General features: G+C 38.2%; 1 protein-coding gene across 2 annotated transcripts in view; it reads right to left on the minus strand.

Moving 5' to 3' along the window:
- LOC134351674 (actin nucleation-promoting factor WASL-like) overlaps positions 1-20390 on the minus strand; it is a 91320-nt gene that overhangs the window by 38586 nt on the left and 32344 nt on the right. For both annotated transcript variants that reach the window (XM_063058156.1, XM_063058155.1), the window contains exons 2-5: positions 4841-4975; positions 3731-3817; positions 807-903; positions 450-479 (exon numbers count right to left, since the gene is read on the minus strand). In XM_063058156.1, coding sequence (XP_062914226.1) covers positions 450-479; positions 807-903; positions 3731-3817; positions 4841-4975 — 349 coding nt within the window. The remainder of the gene's footprint in view (positions 1-449; positions 480-806; positions 904-3730; positions 3818-4840; positions 4976-20390) is intronic.

Genomic DNA, 20390 nt, shown 5'->3' on the forward strand with positions numbered 1-20390 from the left:
TATTGAAGGAAGAAAAGATTAAGAAAATAAAATTGTTAACAATACAAGGCACAAAATAATAGCAATGAGACAAAAACGGAAATAGATTTGGAGAAATGGAAACAGAATTTACCAACATATTTTATTGCCTGGAAAAATACAGTGACAGTGATTATGACAATTATTAAGTTGGTAAACCCAAGTGTTAACTCTGAAAACTATAATGATAGATCATTTTGTCTGACAGCTTTACTTGATCACTAATCAGTTTTAAGTTGCACTCTCTCCTAGATCCATCACTTTTGCATTTTCTGCTACAATGTCTTTCAATTCTGAGGAAACATCAGAAATCTGAAATGCCTGTTTTGCTTCTCTCTTCAATATTTTCTACTTTTAGTTCAATTTCCAACATCTGCAACATTTTGCTTTAGCTGAAATTAACCTAATTAACATCAAGGTCAATTACATACCATTTAAAGGTGGTGGATCTCGTCTTTTCTCTGTTGAAACAAACAAATTGAAGATATATTGAAATCAAAAAATAAATGAAATTTGAACCCACTTTTAACTTAAATACTGAGTACATTAAGTCAATATAGCATTATTTGGTTATCTCACTAAAACACAAATTTAACTTATTAATTTTTCAGGATAACACAAATATAGTAATATAGTGGCTAAAGGTGTTAATAGTCATTAATTCTAATGAAAAGCACGTAGTGAAATTCAGCGATAAAAGGTATTTAAACAGCTCACTCTGTTGAAACTCTGAATTGGAACTACAACGGGCCATTTTAAAAAATACACTTAAAATTCAATTAGCATACCAGTTCTCCTTTGTCGTCTTCCAATTATGTCATTTACTGCAAATCTAAATCTTCTTGCCTCTTCTTCATTTGCAAAATTAAGCCCAATTTGACTTGTCTGAAAAGAGGTTACAAAACATAAGTAATGATGTTAAGAACATAAGTAACGATGATATTTTCTAGGTCTCTGTGAAATGAATGACGAAGGACAGGGAACTGCAGCAGTAACCTAGTTTTAGGTATGGACAGAAGATTGACTGACTAACAGGTAAAAGACTAGGAACAAATAGATCTTTTTTTTCTGGTTGCAAAGATGTATTGAATGATAAGCCACAGGGAATGCTTCTCAGGCTTAATTTTTTTTTACAATTTCTTGAAAGGACTTGGATAAAGGTGCTGTTAAAGTTTACAGTAATACCATATAGGGAATTGAATTGTGAAGGTATCAGGACAACTCCAAAGATAGATCGAGGTCAAGTGAGTGGCCAAAAATTTAGCAGAATATAATGTGAGAAATATGGAATTGTTCATTTTGGGACAAAAAATAAATCTCATCTAAATGGTGAAAAATTGCAGAGTTCTGAGCACCCTGGTGAATATTCAATAAAGGCCCGTTGTAGTAAAGCAAGTAATTAGGAAAAATAATAAATACCACTGTTATAGGAATACAGTACAATAGTAAGTTAATGCTTTATATATGGATAATTGATAAAACCACATCCGGATTATTGGATACAATATTGATCTCCTTACTTAAAAGAAACATACCAATAATTAGAATATGTAGATTATCCTGAGGTAAGAATGAACAGTCCACCCACTGAAGTTAAAAATGAGAAAGGAAATAAACTGAAAGATACAAGTCCCTAAAGGTCTTAACCAGGGGTCCCCAACCATTTTTGCTCCGCGGACCGGTTCAATATTGACAATATTCTTGCGGACCAGCTGAACGGGGTGGGGGGGGCGGAGGTGGTAGATAGAAAGTAGGGAAGTAGGGTTGCCAACTTTCTCACTCCCAAATAAGGGACAAAAGTACAAAAGTAGCAGACAAATACGGGACACTTGTGTTTACCCCGAGAAAAACTACCATGACCATGCAGCCTTGCGCGGGCACCTGTGTGCGCATACGTGACGTGCGCCTACGTGTACGTGCTGATTTTTTTCTACAAATCCATTTTGGCTTAATCTTCCTGATTCTGTTAAAGTGAAACTACACTGTACATACATTATTTCTACTTTTTATAGGCTGTGTATTTATCATATCATTCCTGCTTTTACTGTATGTTAGTGTTATTTTAGGTTTTATGTGTTATTTGGTACGATTTGGTAGGTTTTTTTTGGGTCTGGGAACGCTCAAAAATTTTCCCATATAAATTAATGGTAATTGCTTCTTCGCTTCACGCCATTTTGGCTTATGAAGAGTTTCATAGGAACGCTCTACCTTAGCAGGGGAAATATGGGACAAGGGCGGTCCCGCATGGGACAAACCAATTTAGCCCAATATACGGGATGTCCCAGCTGATACGGGACAGTTAGCATCAAGTTCAACAGTGCATGACCGGGAATGAGGAAAGGTGCAGCTGACTCGTATTGTTTCATATCACCAAATCCTATCATTCCCTCATGGTCCAGTAGCACATGCTTTGTGGCCCAGTGGTAGGGGACCACTGGTCTTGACAGTACAGATATTGAGAGGATACCGAGGAGCCATTGTTCAAATACAAGAGGGTGGCCATTTGAGACGGTCAGAAGAATGTGCTATTGGAATTCTTGCTCGAAGGTTGGTGGAAACAGTCTTTGAATATTTTTAAGGATAGGGACAAACTTATCTTCATTACAGATAAGTAATGAAGGTGAAAGGTTACCGAACATGACTTTGTTAGAATTAGATCAGCCATGATCATACTAAATGGAACAGTGATCTTGAGAAGCCTATCCTGCTCTTGGTTTGTATGTTTAATCCTTGTTTTAATTTTTAAAAAATGACAGAACCATTTCTATAACTCCAAGTAATCTCATGAAATTTTCTCATTCTAGTCTTTTGGTTAAGATCAGAACCATCAGAACAATCTGGACCTCCTTTATTGTATTACGTCGAATACTAGGAATTACTCTTGTGATTAGCTCTTTATGAATGAGTAACAGAACGCTGCATTGTATTGTGTTTTTCACAATATATTTGACAGTTTTTGGAGTGCAGTTTGCTTTAATTTTTTTTTGAAGTGGCTTATTGGACTGAGATAGCAGTTAAGTGTCATATTGCTAGATCTGGAGCTATACATGAGCTGCCTTATTTTTCTGAAGGACAAAGGACAATTATTTTTCTGAATCAGATGGATTTTTAGAACTATCATGTCATTTCATGATCGCCATTACTAATCATAACTATTTATTTATTCCACATAATTCCCTAAGTACCATGGTGGACTCTCATGTCTCTGATTAGTTTAATCATTTTATCCTCGTGTTACTTCAACAGTGATTGGCTGTATAGTCAGTTCACTAATATTGGCAACTGCATACCTGGGTTCCACTTGGAAGGTATGCTGAAACAATGAATCAGAAAAGCCTAAGGTCTCGCAGATATTATAGATCATTGTTTAAAATCAATGCAGTAAATGGTTCCACATCTGATGGCAAATTCTAGTTCTTACATAATGTCAGCTCAGGGAAATACAAAGTTAAAACAAAGCAGAAAAAAAAATACAGAAAATACTGAAAAATGAAAGTAAATACAGTGAATGGTTATTAAACCAGCACAGGAAGAGACAAATTTCATTCTCAGTGAGGAAACTTTTGAGTGATCAACAAGAAATGTCAACTTCTGCATACTACTAACATTCCTGTCGTAAGTCAATTTGTTAGTTCAAAACTACAACTACTTATTTATTGATGATACTTGAGAGAAACACAAAATTAAACAGAAAAATAATAGAAGTACTTACATCACCAATAAACGTATGGAAATATAGTCGAGGCTGATTGTAAACAAAACTGTTGTAAATTTCTTGTTCCCAAATTTGTCTCCCATCCTACAACAAAAACAAAAGTTAACAAAATAAAAAAATTCGGAGTAAAGAAATATCACATGATCAGACAAAATACTCAAATTTGATGCTCCAATTTCAACAATTATAATAAAATAAAAATACTGGTCACATTGTAAAAGTTAACAACATAAAACACAGTGGATGCTATAGATCCGGCAGCACTTGTGAAGAAAGAGGCAAAGTTAACAAAGAAGGTTAGTAGGCTTTCTCACCACTGTTTTCGCAAATCTACCCTGCTGACACTTGCCAACATTGTAAGTTAACGTCCATCACTATATGGCTACTTCCTTTCTCCCTTCCCTCTTTCCAGTATTATTTCACATTGGTAGCCCATGTGAAGAGAACTCTGATACAAATAACCAAAATGTTTTTAACCTTATTTTAAAAGAACTGTTCAGGTAATGTGCATCACTCTGTAACTCAACACAAGGGAAGACTTTTGTTGCCAAAAACTTATGGGCAGGAAGCTTGCTAGTAAAGGATGACAGAAGAAAGCACAGTTAACAAGGCACAGTTTACTGTTTTGACAGAAGAGTAAAGACAAAGCAATATATCAGAGGAGTGGGAGCAGATCCTATTTACGAAGGAAATTAAGTAATTTTTCTTCCCTTCTGATCTTTTTTCCTATTACCCATACAAAGCTATATTCCCAAGGAGGATGAGAAAACAAGACTAAAGGCTACAGGCAGGATGAAGGTGAAGGGCAACAGTAGCTTTGCAAGGAAAGACATGATTGATAATAGTTTAAGGACCAAGACTGAACAAATTACCCAATATGGAAAGGCTGATGATGTTATGACTAGTGAATAAAACACTGCTAACAGTATCAATTAACTTGAGAGTCAGGAAAGACGAGATACAAATTGATCTCTTGATATGTGGAAATAGTATCAGAGAGATCAGGATCAAGGTCTTCCAACTCAAAGTTGAAGTCAAAAGTACATACTATTATATCACTTGATGAAATGAAAAATCATCGGAAAAAGACTGGGATTTGAATCTTACCTTTATATCATATATTCGAATAAAGTAAGACCTTTGTGGGTTGTCTTTGATAAGGCAGGCAACTCCACAACATTTTTTCGCCCAGTGAGAACTCCGCTCTGCTGCAAATACTTGAACAACAGCTGATGAGAGAGTCTGGAAAAATAAAAATAAAACCAGTGCCTTTTAAGGCTAGTACATTTTGAAATACTTGAATAATATTGCAGCTTATTAAAGTTAACAAAAAGTGTTATGAGTTAGATAAACTTCAGTTTGATTTCATGTGACTTTATGGGTACAGCATTTCCAGTGATGACTCCCTGATAAATGGAACCCTGATCTAATTGAAGGATACTGAATTGTGATCTCAAAAATTATTTAATAAGTTTGGGACTTTACTTTTTTTAAAAATGGCTTTGTGATAAGTACTGAAATATTCCGAAGTCAACTTCAAAATCATTAAAATGTATCTCCTAGTAAATTGGACAGTTTTAGCTTCGAGAGGTTGGACTCTCAGATCACTTCCTCTGGATTATCAGAAGTTGAAGAGGTAGAAGTACTTGATAGAAATATATAAAATTATGAGAGGCATAGATCGGGCAGATAGTGGAGCTTCCCCCCCCCCCCATGGTGGAAATACCAAATACTAGATAAGACACAAGGACAGGCAGGGAATGGAGGGATAAAGACCATACGCAGGCAGAACTAGTTGAAAATGGCATCAAAATTGACCCAGTGTTAAGAATGAACTCTCTCGGGCCGGCTGGTGGCGCAACGACATCGGTGCCGGACCCAGAAGCGGAGGTTCCCGGGTTCGAAACCAGTCGGGTCTGCTCCCGAGTACGCTTTCCATCCGTGCCAAGTTGAGTGTCGAGATCGCAACTCGACTTCATAAAATATAGGGAAAAATATGCGAAAATGTCTGTGTGAGGAGTGGCGTGCCTCACAGTCTCTCTCTCTCGCTCCGCGCCTTGTAAAAAGCCATGAAAAAAGACATCATCATGGACGCATGCACAGACACGCACGCACCAGGCACATGCCAAAAAAAAAGAACCAACTCTCTCAGGTATGTTCTGCTCTGATCTACAAAGAGATCCAGTTAAACTACTTATTACTTTTAAATTTATATATATATATATATATATATAAAAATATATACACACATACATACATACTCACTCATATACATACTGGATACATTGCTTAAGTCCTACTTCTCCGACCAGCTTTTTAATAAGTTATTATAAATAATACAGAAATACTCCAATAATCACACAAATATAAATACTCCAATTATCTCCAATAATGACTTTGAAAACGTCATGCCATCAGATTTTCAATGATTGGAAGTTGCTCCTATTCAAGTTCAAAATTCAAAGTAAATTTATTATCAAAATACACATATGTCACCATATACTACCCGAGATTAATTTTCTTATGGGCATTTTCAGTAAATTCAAGAAACTTAATAGAAACAATGAAATGCCACACCCAACAGGATGGACAATTAACCAATATGCAAATGACAACAAACTCTGCAAATACAAAAAGAAAAAAGATAATGAAAATAAATAAATACACAATAGAGAACATGATATTAAGAGTCTTTGAAAGGGAGTCCGTAGGATGTGGGAACAGCTCAATGATGGGGTGAAGTTGAGTGAAGTTATCCCCACTCGTTCAAGAGCCTGATGGTTGAGGGGTAATAACTGTTCTTGAACCTGGTGATGTGGAAGTTGAGGCTTGAGTACCTTCTTCCTGATGGCAGCAGGAAGAAGGGAGCATGTCCTCCTTGGTGGGGGTCTTTGATGAAGGATGCTGCTTTCCTGCAACAGCGCTGTGTAGTTGAGCGAGAGGTTGTTGCTGTGGCACCTTTCAGCCAGATTTTCAATCTCCCTCCTATATGCTGATTTGCCACCACCAATAATTCAGTCAAAAACAGTGGTCATCAGCTAAAGTCAGTAAACTTAAATATAGCATTGGAGCTGTGCTTAGCCTCCAGGCACAAGTACAAAGTATATAGAACAGGGGGCTAAGCACACAGCCTCGTGGTACACCTGTACTAAAGGAGATTGTGGAGGAGATGTTGTTGCTAATGTGAACTGACTGTGGTTTGCAAGTGAGGAAATATGGGTTCCATTTGCATGAGGAGGTATTGAGGCAAGGTCTTGAGCTTATTGATAAGTTTTAATAGGATGGTAAACTATAGTCTACGAAGAGAATCCTATTGCAAGAAAAAAGTTTGTATCCTTTGCAATTACCTAGTTTTCTGCATTAATTACTCAAAATGTGGTCTGATCTTCATCTAACTCAATAGACAAACACAATCTGCCTAAACTAACAACACACAAACCATTGTACTTTTTGTGTCTTTATTGAACACATTGTTTAATCATTCACAGTCCAGGCTGGAAAATATATGTGAACTCTTGTATTTAACAACTGGTAAAACCTCCTATAGTAGCAATAACCTCCAAACATTTCCTGTAGTTGCTGATCAGACTTGCACAATGGTAAGGGGGAATTTTAGACCACTCCTCCATGCAAAACTGTTTCAATTTATCAATTATTCAGGAATACCTTGCATGAACAGCCCTTTTCAGGTCATAACACAGAAACTCAAAGGGGTTAAGGTCTGGACTCTGACTTGGCCTTTCCAAAACATTAATTGTATTTTTAAACCATTCTGTTGTTAATCTACTCTTGTGTTTCAGATCACTGTCTTGTTGCATCATCCAGCTTCTATTTAACTTCAAGTGACAGACCACTACCTTGACGTTATTGGTGGTACCCTGACATAGTCATGCAGAATTTCAATATGCAGGTAGATTGGGAAAAATCAGCTTGGTGCTGGATTCCAACAGAAGGAATTTCTAGAATGCCTACGAGATGGCTTTTTAGAGCAGCTCCTGGCCGAGTGCACTAGGGGATCAGCTATTCTGGATTGGGTATTGTGTAATGAACCAGAATTGATTAGAGAGCTTAAGGTAAAAGAACTCTTCAGGACAAGTGATCATAACATGATCGAATTCACCTTGAAGTTTTGAGAAGGAGAAGCTAAAGTCAGATGTATCAGTATTACAGTGCAGTAAAGGGAATTACAGAGGCATGAGAGATGAATTGGCCAGAATTGATTGGAAAAGAACACTGGCAGGTTTGATGATAGAGCAACAATGGCCGGAATTTCTGGAAGCAATTCAAAGGCATGGATGCATACATCCCAAAGAGGAAAAAGTATTCTACAGAAAAGATGACACAACCATGGCTAACAAGAGAAATCAAAACCAAAATAAAAGCAAGAGAGGGCATGTAACAGTGCAAAGATTCGTGGGAAGGTTAAGGATTGGGAAGCTTTCAAATACTAACAGAAGGCAACTAAGAAAGTCATTAAGGTAAAGATGAAATACAAAAGTAAGCTAGCCAATAATATTAAAGAGGATACCAGAAGTTTCTTGAGATAAATAAAGTGTAAAAGAGAGGCAAGAATGGATATTGGAACATTGGATAACAATAGAGGTAGTAACGAGGGACAAGGAAATAGCAGACAAACTGAATAAGTATTTTACATTAGTCTTCATTGTGGAAATCGCTAGCAGTATGGTGGAAGTTCCAGGTGTAATGAGAGAAGCTGCCATTACTTGGGAGAACGTTCTTGGGAAACTGAAAGGTCTGAAGGTAGATAACTCACCTGCACTAGATGATCTTCACCCCAGAGTTCTGAAAGAGGTAGCTGAAGAGATAGTGGAGGCATTACTAATGATCTTTCAAGAACCATGAGATCCTGGAATGGTTCTGAAAGAATGGAAAATCACAAATGTCAATCCACTCTTCAAGAAAGGAGAGGGGCAGAAGAAAAGAAACTATGGCTGAGTTAGTCTGACCTCAGTGGTTGGGAAGACTTGGGAGTCAGTTGTTAATGATGTGGTTTCAGGGTATATGATAAAATAGGCCGAAGACAGCATGGCTTTTTCGAGGGAAAATCTTGCCTACCAAATTTGTTGGAATTCTTTGAAGTAGTGAAAAACAGTTTAGTCAGAGCAGAATTAGTTGATGTTGTGTACTTGGATTTTCAAAAGGCCTTTGACAAGGTACCAAAGATGATGCTGCTTAACAAGCTATGAGCCTATGGTATTACAGGGATTCTAGCATGGATAAAGCAGTGGCTGACTGCAGGAGGCAAAGAGTGGGAATAAAGTGGACCTTTTCTGGTTGGCTGCTGGTGACTAGTGGTGTTCAGAGATCTGTGTTGGGACCAATTCTTTATACATTAAACGTTACTAATCTGGATGATGGAATTGATTGCTTTGTTGCAAAGACTGCAGACGCTACAAAGATAGGTGGAGGAGCAAGTAGTTTCAAGAGAAGCTAAAAATGGATTTAAACAGAGTAAGAGAATGGGCAAAGAAATGATAGAATCAGTACAGTATCAGGAAGTGTATGGTCTTGCACTTTGGTAGAAGAAATGAAACTATGCTGGTGTGCAGTGCCCCTTTTCCTCCAAACATAAGAGTGTGCATTTCTACCAACATTTGTCTCATTTGCCCACAGAACAATGTCCCAGAAGCACTGTGGAACATCCAGGTGGTATTTTGCAAACTTGAGAAGTGCAACTATGTTTTATTTTGGAGAACAGTAGTTCCTTCTGCCATGTCCTTCCATGAACACCATTCTTGTTCAGTGTTTTTCTTATAGTGGACACATGAACAGAGACTTTAGCGAGTTCTAGAGATTTCTGAAGGTCTTTTTCTGTTAACTTTGGGTCCTTTTCCACCCCCTGTAGTACTTCACATTGTGCTCTTGGTGTGATCTTTGCAGGACATCCACTCCTAAGGAGAGTAGAAACAATACTGAATTCCCTCCATTTATAAACAATTTCTCTTAGTGTGGACTATTGAACTCAGGTCTTTATAAATGCATTTGTTACCTTTTCCAGCTTTGTGCATCTCTACAATTCTTCTTCTCAGGTTCTCTTAAAAGTTGTTTTGATTGAGGCATGATGAACATAAACAGATCTTTCTTGAGAAGTGCAGGTTCTATCAGTAATCTGACTTTATTTGTCCTTTTTTTAATATATAGGGCAGGGCTTGACAACCCACACCTCCAATCTTATCTCATTGATTGGAACACCTGACTCCAACTCCCAGAGGTTCACTTGTTTTTTTGAATCTAGAATGTATTTTTTTAAAATGGTATACTCAGTATTGACGAGAAGTAGTACAACTGTATGTTATTAGTTTAGGCAGATTGTCTTTGTCTATTATTGTGTGACTTAGATGAAGATCAGACCACATTTTATGAGTACTTAATGCAGAAAACCAGGTAATTGCAAAGGGATCACAAACGTTTTCTTACAACTGTATGCATCTTTGCTGTCTAGGTGTTCCAGAGTTGAGTGACAAGCCAATGACATGGTATCTGCTGTGGACCTGTGTGGCAGTAAGCAACACTTGGTTTCTTGGTTTCCTAGCTATCTGGAGAAGAACAATTTCAAAGTTGTATACTTTGATAATAAATGAACCGGTTCAAAGGTTCATTTATTAACAAAGTATACAACTTTGAAATTGTTCTTCTCCAGGTAACTAGGAAACCAAGAAAAGAGAAGTAGGCAGCATAATCATCAAACCCCAAATCCCTCTTCCCTGCACAAAAAAACGAAGTAAGACAGATCAGGTACATCAACCCCCAAATCCCTATCCTCCACACAAAAAAAAAAGACTGGGCAAAACACAATATTAAAAAAAGCTATAAGACTGATAAATAAAAAATATATATACACACACACATATATATATCTATACACACAAATATATATACACATATACACACACACACACATATATACACATATACACACACACATATATACACATATACATACATATACATACACATACATACACATATATACATACACATATATTTTATATATATATATACACACACACACACACATACATATATATAGATATAGATAGATCAAGTCGATATCCAAGACGCAGAAAGCCTGGGGAACATTCTCCAGACACAGCAGCCTGCTCTCCCTTCCTGGCTGTAGAGCAATTGCCCAGTGATCAAATGGCAGCACAATGGAAGCTTTAATTGGTGAAATAGAGTTGAACATCGACTTGCGCCCTGTTGCTGTCCCACAGCCTTCCCACCATGAGGCTTGCACACGCTGCCTCTGCCTCCCAGAAACCTCTCAGACTGCAGAGCACTGGAACACCCAAATGATCTCCAAACAGCAAATCAAAGGCTCCAACAGTTCCAGAATCACATCTCAGACAAAAAGCAATTGTAAAAGACATAAAAGAAAGGGGATATATGGTTCCATGATCTATCCAAAAGATGTTGAACGAAGAAGCGTTGTTCACAGGCACCGTCTTGACTGGAAGTTCCTACCAGTAGCGGATCTGGTTGGAGTGGATCCAAGTCGCTTCTCAGGCAGGAGATGGTATACGAACCTCTCAAAGTATTTCATCACAGTGGATATAATACTACTGGATGATAGTTAATGAAGCAGGTTACCATGTTGTTCTTAGAGTATTTGCTTACACCCAAATACACAATTATTTCATTTAAAAAAAAAACACATTCAGCACCAGTCTAAAATTTCTAGTGAACACACTCAAATTGAAAAGAGCAGGAAATACACAAGTACCCCAGACACTTTTTCCAGTCACAAACCTGCCTGAGTTGCTGACTTCTGGTGTTCCAGACCCCACACACACCATCAGCCCACATTCTAAACTCTGACCTCAGCTGCAGTCTTGATCCCTGGCTCTGGCTGCACACCCCACTTGTGCAGACGTCAGCTCACATACCAGGGTGAGCCACATGCCAGATCATTGGGATTTCTAAACAATCATATGTCAGATTATCGGTTGGAGGAACAACACCTTATATTCCGTCTGGGTAGCCTCCAACCTGATGGCATGAACATCGACTTCTCTAACTTCCGCTAAGGCCCCACCTCCCCCTCGTACCCCATCTGTTACTTATTTTTATGCACACATTCTTTCTCTCACTCTCCTTTTTCTCCCTCTGTCCCTCTGAATATACCTCTTGCCCATCCTCTGGGTCAACCCCCCCCCCCGTCTTTCTTCCCGGACCTCCTGTCCCATGATCTTCTCGTATCCCCTTTTGCCTATCACCTGTCCAGCTCTTGGCTCTATCCCTCCCCCTCCTGTCTTCTCCTATCATTTTGGATCTCCCCCTCCCCCTCCAACTTTCAAATCCCTTACTCACTCTTCCTTCAGTTAGTCCTGACGAAGGGTCTCGGCCTGAAACGTCGACTGCACCTCTTCCTACAGATGCTGCCTGGCCTGCTGCGTTCACCAGCAACTTTGATGTGTGTTGCTTGAATTTCCAGCATCTGCAGAATTCCTGTTGTTTATGTCAGATTATCTGTGCTTTTCTGTACTTCCTTTAAAAGTTTGCATAATTAAAACAGGATTCACAAAATATAGTGAACAACATAAAGGATAATCCATGATTTGCACAATATAGTGTATTTCCAGCATAGAAGCCAAACCCTTTACACGACAGTTGCTATAGTGACAGGCTTAGCATCTTTCCCAGAACATGAAAGAGATGTAACCATTGTACAGGATGGTTGACAAAATTATTTTTATCCACTAATATTAAAAGTTATGCCATTTTTGAACTCCAATGATCATTCCCAAAAGTAGAGATATTTTCCCGTAAAATATTAATGCTCTACCTGTCTCCTGTGAAAAAACTCTGAAAGGTTCCCATATATTTTTGTTTGACATTCACTGGAAATTGAACCTGAAGCTAAAGGAATGTACAGAATCAATAGGTCTCTAAAATCATATAAATATAACAATAACTGTTATATCCTTAATAAATTGACTTTTGCATCCAGCAAGAGTACTGATTTCTGCTTAAAGAAAAACCCAACCCTCAGCACTTCCTGCATAAAGACTGCTGATCAGTGAAGTAATAGGAATGCAGATTACTGAAGTCTGTCTTGTGTGCTCTGGCCTGATGCCCAGATTCAACTAATATTGCTGAGAAAGAATGAATGCCAAAGACTTTTATCCTGTTACTTGTACCCAAATCACCACAGGAAAGTTACTGCATCTATAAAAACTTTTGCAAAGTGCTGTGGCAAGAACTTTGAAGAAACCCAAGGTAACTGAGACATACAGTTAAAAAATACAATAACATCCTTGTTGAAATCTTGTGAAGTTGATATTAACTATAGACTAATGGCTTTTAGAGAGTGAAAATTCTTTCTGAAAGTAATCATGCTATTTAAGCAAAATGATGTCAAACACTCTCTTGGAGTTTAAGAATTAATATAAATGAGAAAAATCTTTCAACCATTTATATCAGTACAACATAGATGGTGTTGATATGAATCAACTCTTGAATAAACAAAGTCTGGACAGCTGAAAATATGATATTAAAGAAACTCCAAAGGTCTTTTACTGATGCAATCTTACTGCCAGGAAGCATTTAAGATAAAAGGAATTATTAATATTTTTTGAAACTTCAATCCAATTTCAAGAATTTGTTGAAGTACTTCACATTTGAAAAATATCACAGAAATTTATCACTCTTGTTACAATGGGAAATGCTATGTCCAATTTGTGCACAGAAAAATCTGACAAAATAAACTGTAACAGTAGAGCTAGTACTAAGGAATGACAGTCAAGATGTCCTACGTTAGCTTTAAAAAACTGCAAAAGAAGGTATTATATCTGTTTCTATTAAAACAGGAAAATAACCTTGCCAACATTTCATTGGAAAAGACCACAGTGTCACAGACAGTACAACAAGATCCTGAAATAGTGCAAGAATCAAATTCCTGACATTGGACAATTTTTAGTAAACTATGTGTTTAATCAAACTTAATTCACTACTTATACTGTACAGACATTTTTTTTTACAGAGCAGCTACTCTAGAAGTGTTATGGCATTTCTTTTCTAACGTAAAAATGGGAAGAGATTCCCGCAGAGAAGCAGCAAATATTTCTAGGAAATAAAAACAAAAATATAATCTCTTACTTTTTGAAAAGACCAGTGCAGAAAATGAACCTTGCATCAGCATGAAGTTTTTTTAAAGCATTGTCAACACTGGATCTGGGTCCACCTTGAAAAACAGTGTAATTATTTAAAACAAAAGGCTTCAAGGAATGGCCTATGAGGAAAAAGTATGTTCTGTCATATGAGGTCAAGTGCAGACATTTAAATTTAGTAATGAATTGAATATGGTGACAGGGTGGAGATGTGTCTCTACCAAAGGAGGTGCAAGGTGCTCTTCTCTCCACCAGCCTTTAGGTCACCCTTGGGCAAGGTGCAGCACCTGCTTAGCAACACTCCCCCACCCCCACCCCCCCGATCATGGTCACATGAAATCATGGCAGCAAGGGTGGATGGCCGTATGAGCAGCTGCGGCATATCACAAGTCCTGGTTATGCAACCACCGATGCCAGGCAGACAATTTCTGAAGCTATTGATAATGTCCGGGGTCACCCGTCTTGTAAAGACTCTGCTCAGAAGGCAGCAATGGCAAACCATTTCTATAGAAAAATTTGCCAAGAACAATCATAGCCATAAGACCATGATCACCTATGTCACAAGACATGACACATAATGATTATGATGAATGAAGTGAATAAGAAAAAGGATAGCTTGTCCACTACCACCAAGATATTTAACACTGGTGTGTACAACATGGCTCTTGCTTCAAAACAATTCCAAATGTAGTCTCATGATATCAGATTCAGGCTGCAAACTGGTTTTGAAAATTTGGCTGTGAAGTGTAGACAATACTAATTGATTGTAGCTCACACTGATTGATAGACTAGTGATCAAAGGTCTCAAAAGTATGTTTTGAAATCTAGTCATTATCTTAGTCTGCACAGGCAAGGGCTCAAGCATTTTTAACTTTAGAATGCAGTCAAGTTCACAACTATCATGTACAAGAAATTTCTGTATTCTGAAGTCTCTAAGGAAGGTAGTGGAGTTTTTATTTCACATGCTATGTAGATGAGATAAAACATGACCCACTCTTTTCAAGTCAAGTCAAGTCAAGTCAAGTCAAGAAAATGAAAAGATATGAAAACAGGAGCAGAAAAAAGTCATGACGTGAATCTGATGCATCATTCAACCAAAGCATGGCTACTTTTCTACTTCAAATTACCTTTCTTTGCCTATTCCCGTGTCCCATGATTCCTTTAATACCTGAAAATCGTTCAATGTGCTTGCAGTGGAATCAAGATATAATAATCCACAATCCCAAAAGTTCACTGCTAACTAAATGAAGAAATTTCTCATTTCGCTATAACATAGACCACGCCTTATGGCAAGATAGTAAATTGATAAGATCTAATCACCTTAGCTAGAAGAAATATTTTCCCTTCAATTACACAATTTTGTATATTTCATGGTTATACCTCTTCCTTGGATTAAGTGCCAGGGAAGGGGGAGTTGCCTGGCAGGCAATGTTTTCAGTGCCTATGTGCTGGCAAATCTAGATCAATGACTGTAGGTCAATCTGGCCTGGCGCTTAAATCAGTCAAACATAAATTGATCCTCACATTCTGGCCCAGGCCCTGCTCCCTCAACTTTGCCTCATCCTGGATCTGCCACTTTGATTGGCTTCAAGTTTGCTCCAAAAATAGCCAAACACTGGCTCGTTCTTTACTCTCGGGGCTGGGCCTCGTTGCATCAATTCAGTCCCAATATACCACGCCACAACCGTCCTGGACCTTCAAGATTTCAGTTCACACAGCAAAACTGCCCATCATACAGGCAGTTCAAAAGCTCAATTCCGAAAGGAAAGTTTGGAGTGATTGACTGCAGTGATCATTGCCTAGAAAAAGTAGGATTAATACTGTAGTTAGTAGCTTTGTTTGCTGCCAGTAAGGCATCGCTGTGTTTCAGCTGCGCCGCCTGAAACTGAAATTTAATACTTCACCAGTGTTCAAGCTGTGAAGGAGGAGGTAAGTCCCTTTTGAATAACTGATATTTAATTATAAATGATTAATATTTCAAACAACAGTTATTGAAAATATTGAAGTCAGGGAGCATTCTGTAGAGTGAATTAGCAATTCACATCAATGAACAATAAGCATTAACCTGACTGATTCATTTTTGTTTCTCTCTCACCACAGTTACTACATGACATGCTGAGAATATAATACTGTTATATTCTTTTCTTCTAGCATCTACAGTCTTTTTTTGATTTTCAGTCATAAGAAACATGCTTGATATTTATTCAAATTTCAAGGAAATTCAAGGAACTATACCAATTTGAAATCTGTATTTCAATTTAGAAAGCCTACTATGCTTGATTAGAATAGCTCCCACAAAAATTACAGAAGGAAGAAAACCTTTCAAAATAGCTTCTATTAACCCACACATCTTAAAGTTAACACAATATAATCTTCCAAAGCGCTTACTGCCAGAGATAGGGAGCACTTTGAATTATCAACCAAGTGCTCAAGAGTAATGCTCCACAATTTGGCCTATATGTGACTCTGGACAATATGAAAAGCCATCTGGAGCACCAGCGTATAGTTAATACCAAAAAATGTCCTGGGATGACAAATTTGAAAGCCTCTCAAATTTTCAGATAAACAGACTGAAGATATTTCTATAATTGAGTTGTTTATAAATTAAAATCATATTCTAAACTATGACAAAAGGAATGCAGAAGTCAGCTGGTTCTGAGAGTCCTAATGGGTCCTCTGGTTATAAGTGACATGTGCAGCTATGCACAACAAAGACTCTGACTTTGTTCTTCCTTCTCTAGACTACTGCGTTTCTTCACAAAAAAAACCAGAAAATACTGGAAATATTTAGATCAGACAGCACCTATGGAGGCAAATTAATGATAGATTGTCATTATCATGTCAATTCTTCAAATCTGATTCTAACTGACTTCTGTGGAAAAAGTGGATAAACATCCCTAAACTTGCATTTCAAATCTCTGTAAAAGCCCAGTTCTCCTCTATACTCAACAGCAATATTTCAGAACAAACCATATCAAACATTTTGTCTATGTAACTGTTCAACCATATCCTCTATTAAAACAAATTTTCCCAAAGTAATTCTATGTCTCACATTTACTGTATACATTTTAAGCCCAAATTTTTCATTATTGATCTTGTGAGTGACCATTTTATGATTCCATGCTGCAAAATTCAAGTAGCAATTGTGAACTTTGTTTCAATGTTATCCTTCCACTACCTGAACGAGTGTACTTTATTTAGAAGCAAGACAAGTGCCAAGCAGAAGAGCTATTGCACTTCACCTTGATTCAGTCCTGGTTTAGATTCTGTTTCCTTAACTTTTGCTGTTTGTACAAACCCCACTTCCAGAAAAGTTGGGATATTTTCCAATATGCAATAAAAACAAAAATCTGTGATATGTTAATTCACGTGAACCTTTATTTAACTGACGAAAGTACAAAGAAAATATTTTCAATAGTTTTACTGACCAACTTAATTGTATTTTGTAAATATACACAAATTTAGAATTTGATGGCTGCAACACACTCAACAAAAGTTGGGACAGAGTTAAAATAAGATTGAAAAGTGCACAGAATATTCAAGCAACACCGGTTTGGAAGCCTCCAAATTAAGCAGGCTAATTGGTAGCAGGTGAGGTATCATGTCTGGGTATAAAAGTAGCGTCCATCAAAGGCTCAATCTTTGCAAGCAAAGATGGGTCGTGGCTCACCCCTTTGTGCCAAAATTCGTGAAAGAATTGTTAGTCAGTTCAAAAGGAACATTTCTCAAAGCAAGATTGCAGAGAATTTAGGTCTTTCAACATCTACAGTACATAATATTGTGAAAAGATTCAGAGACATCTCAGTGCATAAAGGGCAAGGTCAGAAACCACTGTTGAATGCGCGTGATCTTCGAGCCCTCAGGCGGCACTGCCTAAGAAACTGTCATGCTACTGTGACAATTATAGCCACCTGGGCTCGGGCGTACTTCGAAAAACCATCGTCACTCAACACAGTCCGTCGCTGCATCCAGAAATGCAACTTGAAACTGTATTACGCAAGGAGGAAGCCATACATCAACTCTATGCAGAAACGCCGGCGAGTTCTCTGGGCCCAAGCTCATCTCAGATGGACCGAAAGACTGGAACCATGTGCTGTGGTCAGATGAGTCCACATTTCAGCTAGTTTTCGGAAAAAACGGGCAACGAGTTCTCCGTGCCAAAGATGAAAACGACCATCCAGATTGTTATCAGCGAAAGGTGCAAAAGCCAGCATATGTGATGGTATGGGGGTGCATCAGTGCCCACGGCATGGGTGAGTTGCATGTATGTGAAGGTACCATTGACTCTGAGGCGTATATTAGGATTTTAGAGAGACATATGTTGCCATCAAGGCGATGTCTCTTTCCGGGACGTCCATGCTTATTTCAGCAGGACAATGCCAGACCACATTCTGCACGGGCTACAACACCGTGACTTTGTAGACACAGAGTGCATGTGCTTGACTGGCCTGCTGCCAGTCCAGATCTATCTCCTATGGAAAATGTATGGCGCATCATGAAGAGGAGAATCAGACAACAGTGACCACGGACTGTTGAGCAGCTGAAGTCTTATATCAAGCAAGAATGGACAAAATTTCCAATTGCAAATCTACTACAATTAGGATCCTCAGTTCCAAAACAATTAAAAAGTGTTATTAAAAGGAAAGGTGATGTAACACAATGGTAAACATGCCTCTGTCCCAACTTTTGTTGAGTGTGTTGCAGCCATCAAATTCTAAATTTGTGTATGTTTACAAAATACAATTAAGTTGGTCAGTAAAACTATTGAAAATCTTTTCTTTGGACTTTTGTCAGTTAAATAAAGGTTCACGTGAATTAACATATCACAGATTTTTGTTTTTATTGCATATTGGAAAATATTCCAACTTTTCTGGAATTGGGGTTTGTATAATATAGAAAGTTTTGTTTAATTTTTCTCTAATCCACATCAAGATTCTTGCTACCTTTAATAGTTTGGCCAATTCATTCCAGCGAGCACTGCAAATTCAATCAAATGAACACTGACAGATGATTTTCTCACTGCCAACTTTCAATACTGGAAAACTATTCATTTATTCACTCCAAGTAAAATAAACTATTGCTGGTTTGCAGTCACGCAAGTCTTAATGTAACACTTTATAGTTATAACCTACGGGAGAGGATAATGCAATTAATTTAGACTTCTGATGCATATATAGCACTCATACACACAACTTGTGTGCAGAATACACTGCTTATCTGATGCTGTTCATACTGGAATTTATTATACTGGAACTCAAGGCAAATTTTATTTCTCACAGTCCTGCAAACTCTAATTGTCTTGCCCTGTTGGATTATATTTCAAAACTGGTGCTGCACCTTAGAATTGTAGAACACTACAGTACAGAAACAGACCCTTAAGACCATAAGACAAAGGAGCAGAAGTAGGCCATTTGGCCCATCGAACCTGCTCCACCATTTTATCATGAGCTGATCCATTTTATCCTATTTAGTCCCACTGCCCCGCCTTCTCACCATAACCTTTGATGCCCTGGCTACTCAGATACCTATCAATCTCTGCCTTAAATACACCCAATGACTTGGCCTCCACTGCTGCCCGTGGCAACAAATTCCATAGATTCACCACCCTCTGACTAAAAATTTTTTTTCGCATTTCTGTTCTGAAAGGGCACCCTTCAATCCTGAAGTCATGCCCTCTCGTACTAGACTCCCCCATCATGGGAAACAACTTTGCCACATCCACTCTGTCCATGCCTTTTAACATACAGAATGTTTCTATGAGGTCTCCCCTCATTCTTCTAAACCCCAAGGAATAAAGTCCAAGAGCGGACAAACGTTCCTCATATGTTAACCCTCTCATTCCTGGCATCATTCTAGTGAATCTTCTCTGTACCCTCTCCAACGTCAGCACATCCTTTCTTAAATAAGGAGACCAAAACTGCCCATAGTACTCCAAGTGTGGTCTCACCAGCGCCTTATAGAGCCTCAACATCACAACCCTGCTCCTATACTCTATTCCTCTAGAAATAAATGCCAACATTGCATTCGCCTTCTTCACTACCGACTCAACCTGGAGGTTAACTTTAAGGGAATCCTGTACGAGGACTCCCAAGTCCCGTTGCATCTCAGAACTTTGAATTCTTTCCCCATTTAAATAATAGTCTGCCCGTTTATTTTTTCTGCCAAAGTGCATAACCATACACTTTCCAACATTGTACTTCATTTGCCACTTCTCTGCCCATTCTTCCAATCTATCCAAGTCTCTCTGCAGACTCTCCGTTTCCTCAGCACTACCGGCCCCTCCACCTATCTTTGTATCGTTAGCAAACGTAGCCACAAAGCCATCTATTCCATAATCCAAATCGTTGTAATCATAAGCCCATCTATTCTGTGCCAAACTATTAACCTGCCTAGTCCCATTGACCTGCATCCAGATTATAGCCTTAAATGTTCCTCCCATCCGTGTACCTGTTCAAAATTCTCTTAAATGTTGAAACTGAACCCGCATCCTCCACCTGCACTGGTAGCTCATTCCACATTCTCACCAC

This window comes from Mobula hypostoma, chromosome 9, assembly GCF_963921235.1.
Source record: "Mobula hypostoma chromosome 9, sMobHyp1.1, whole genome shotgun sequence".
In the NCBI taxonomy this organism is placed as follows: Eukaryota; Metazoa; Chordata; class Chondrichthyes; order Myliobatiformes; family Myliobatidae; genus Mobula; species Mobula hypostoma.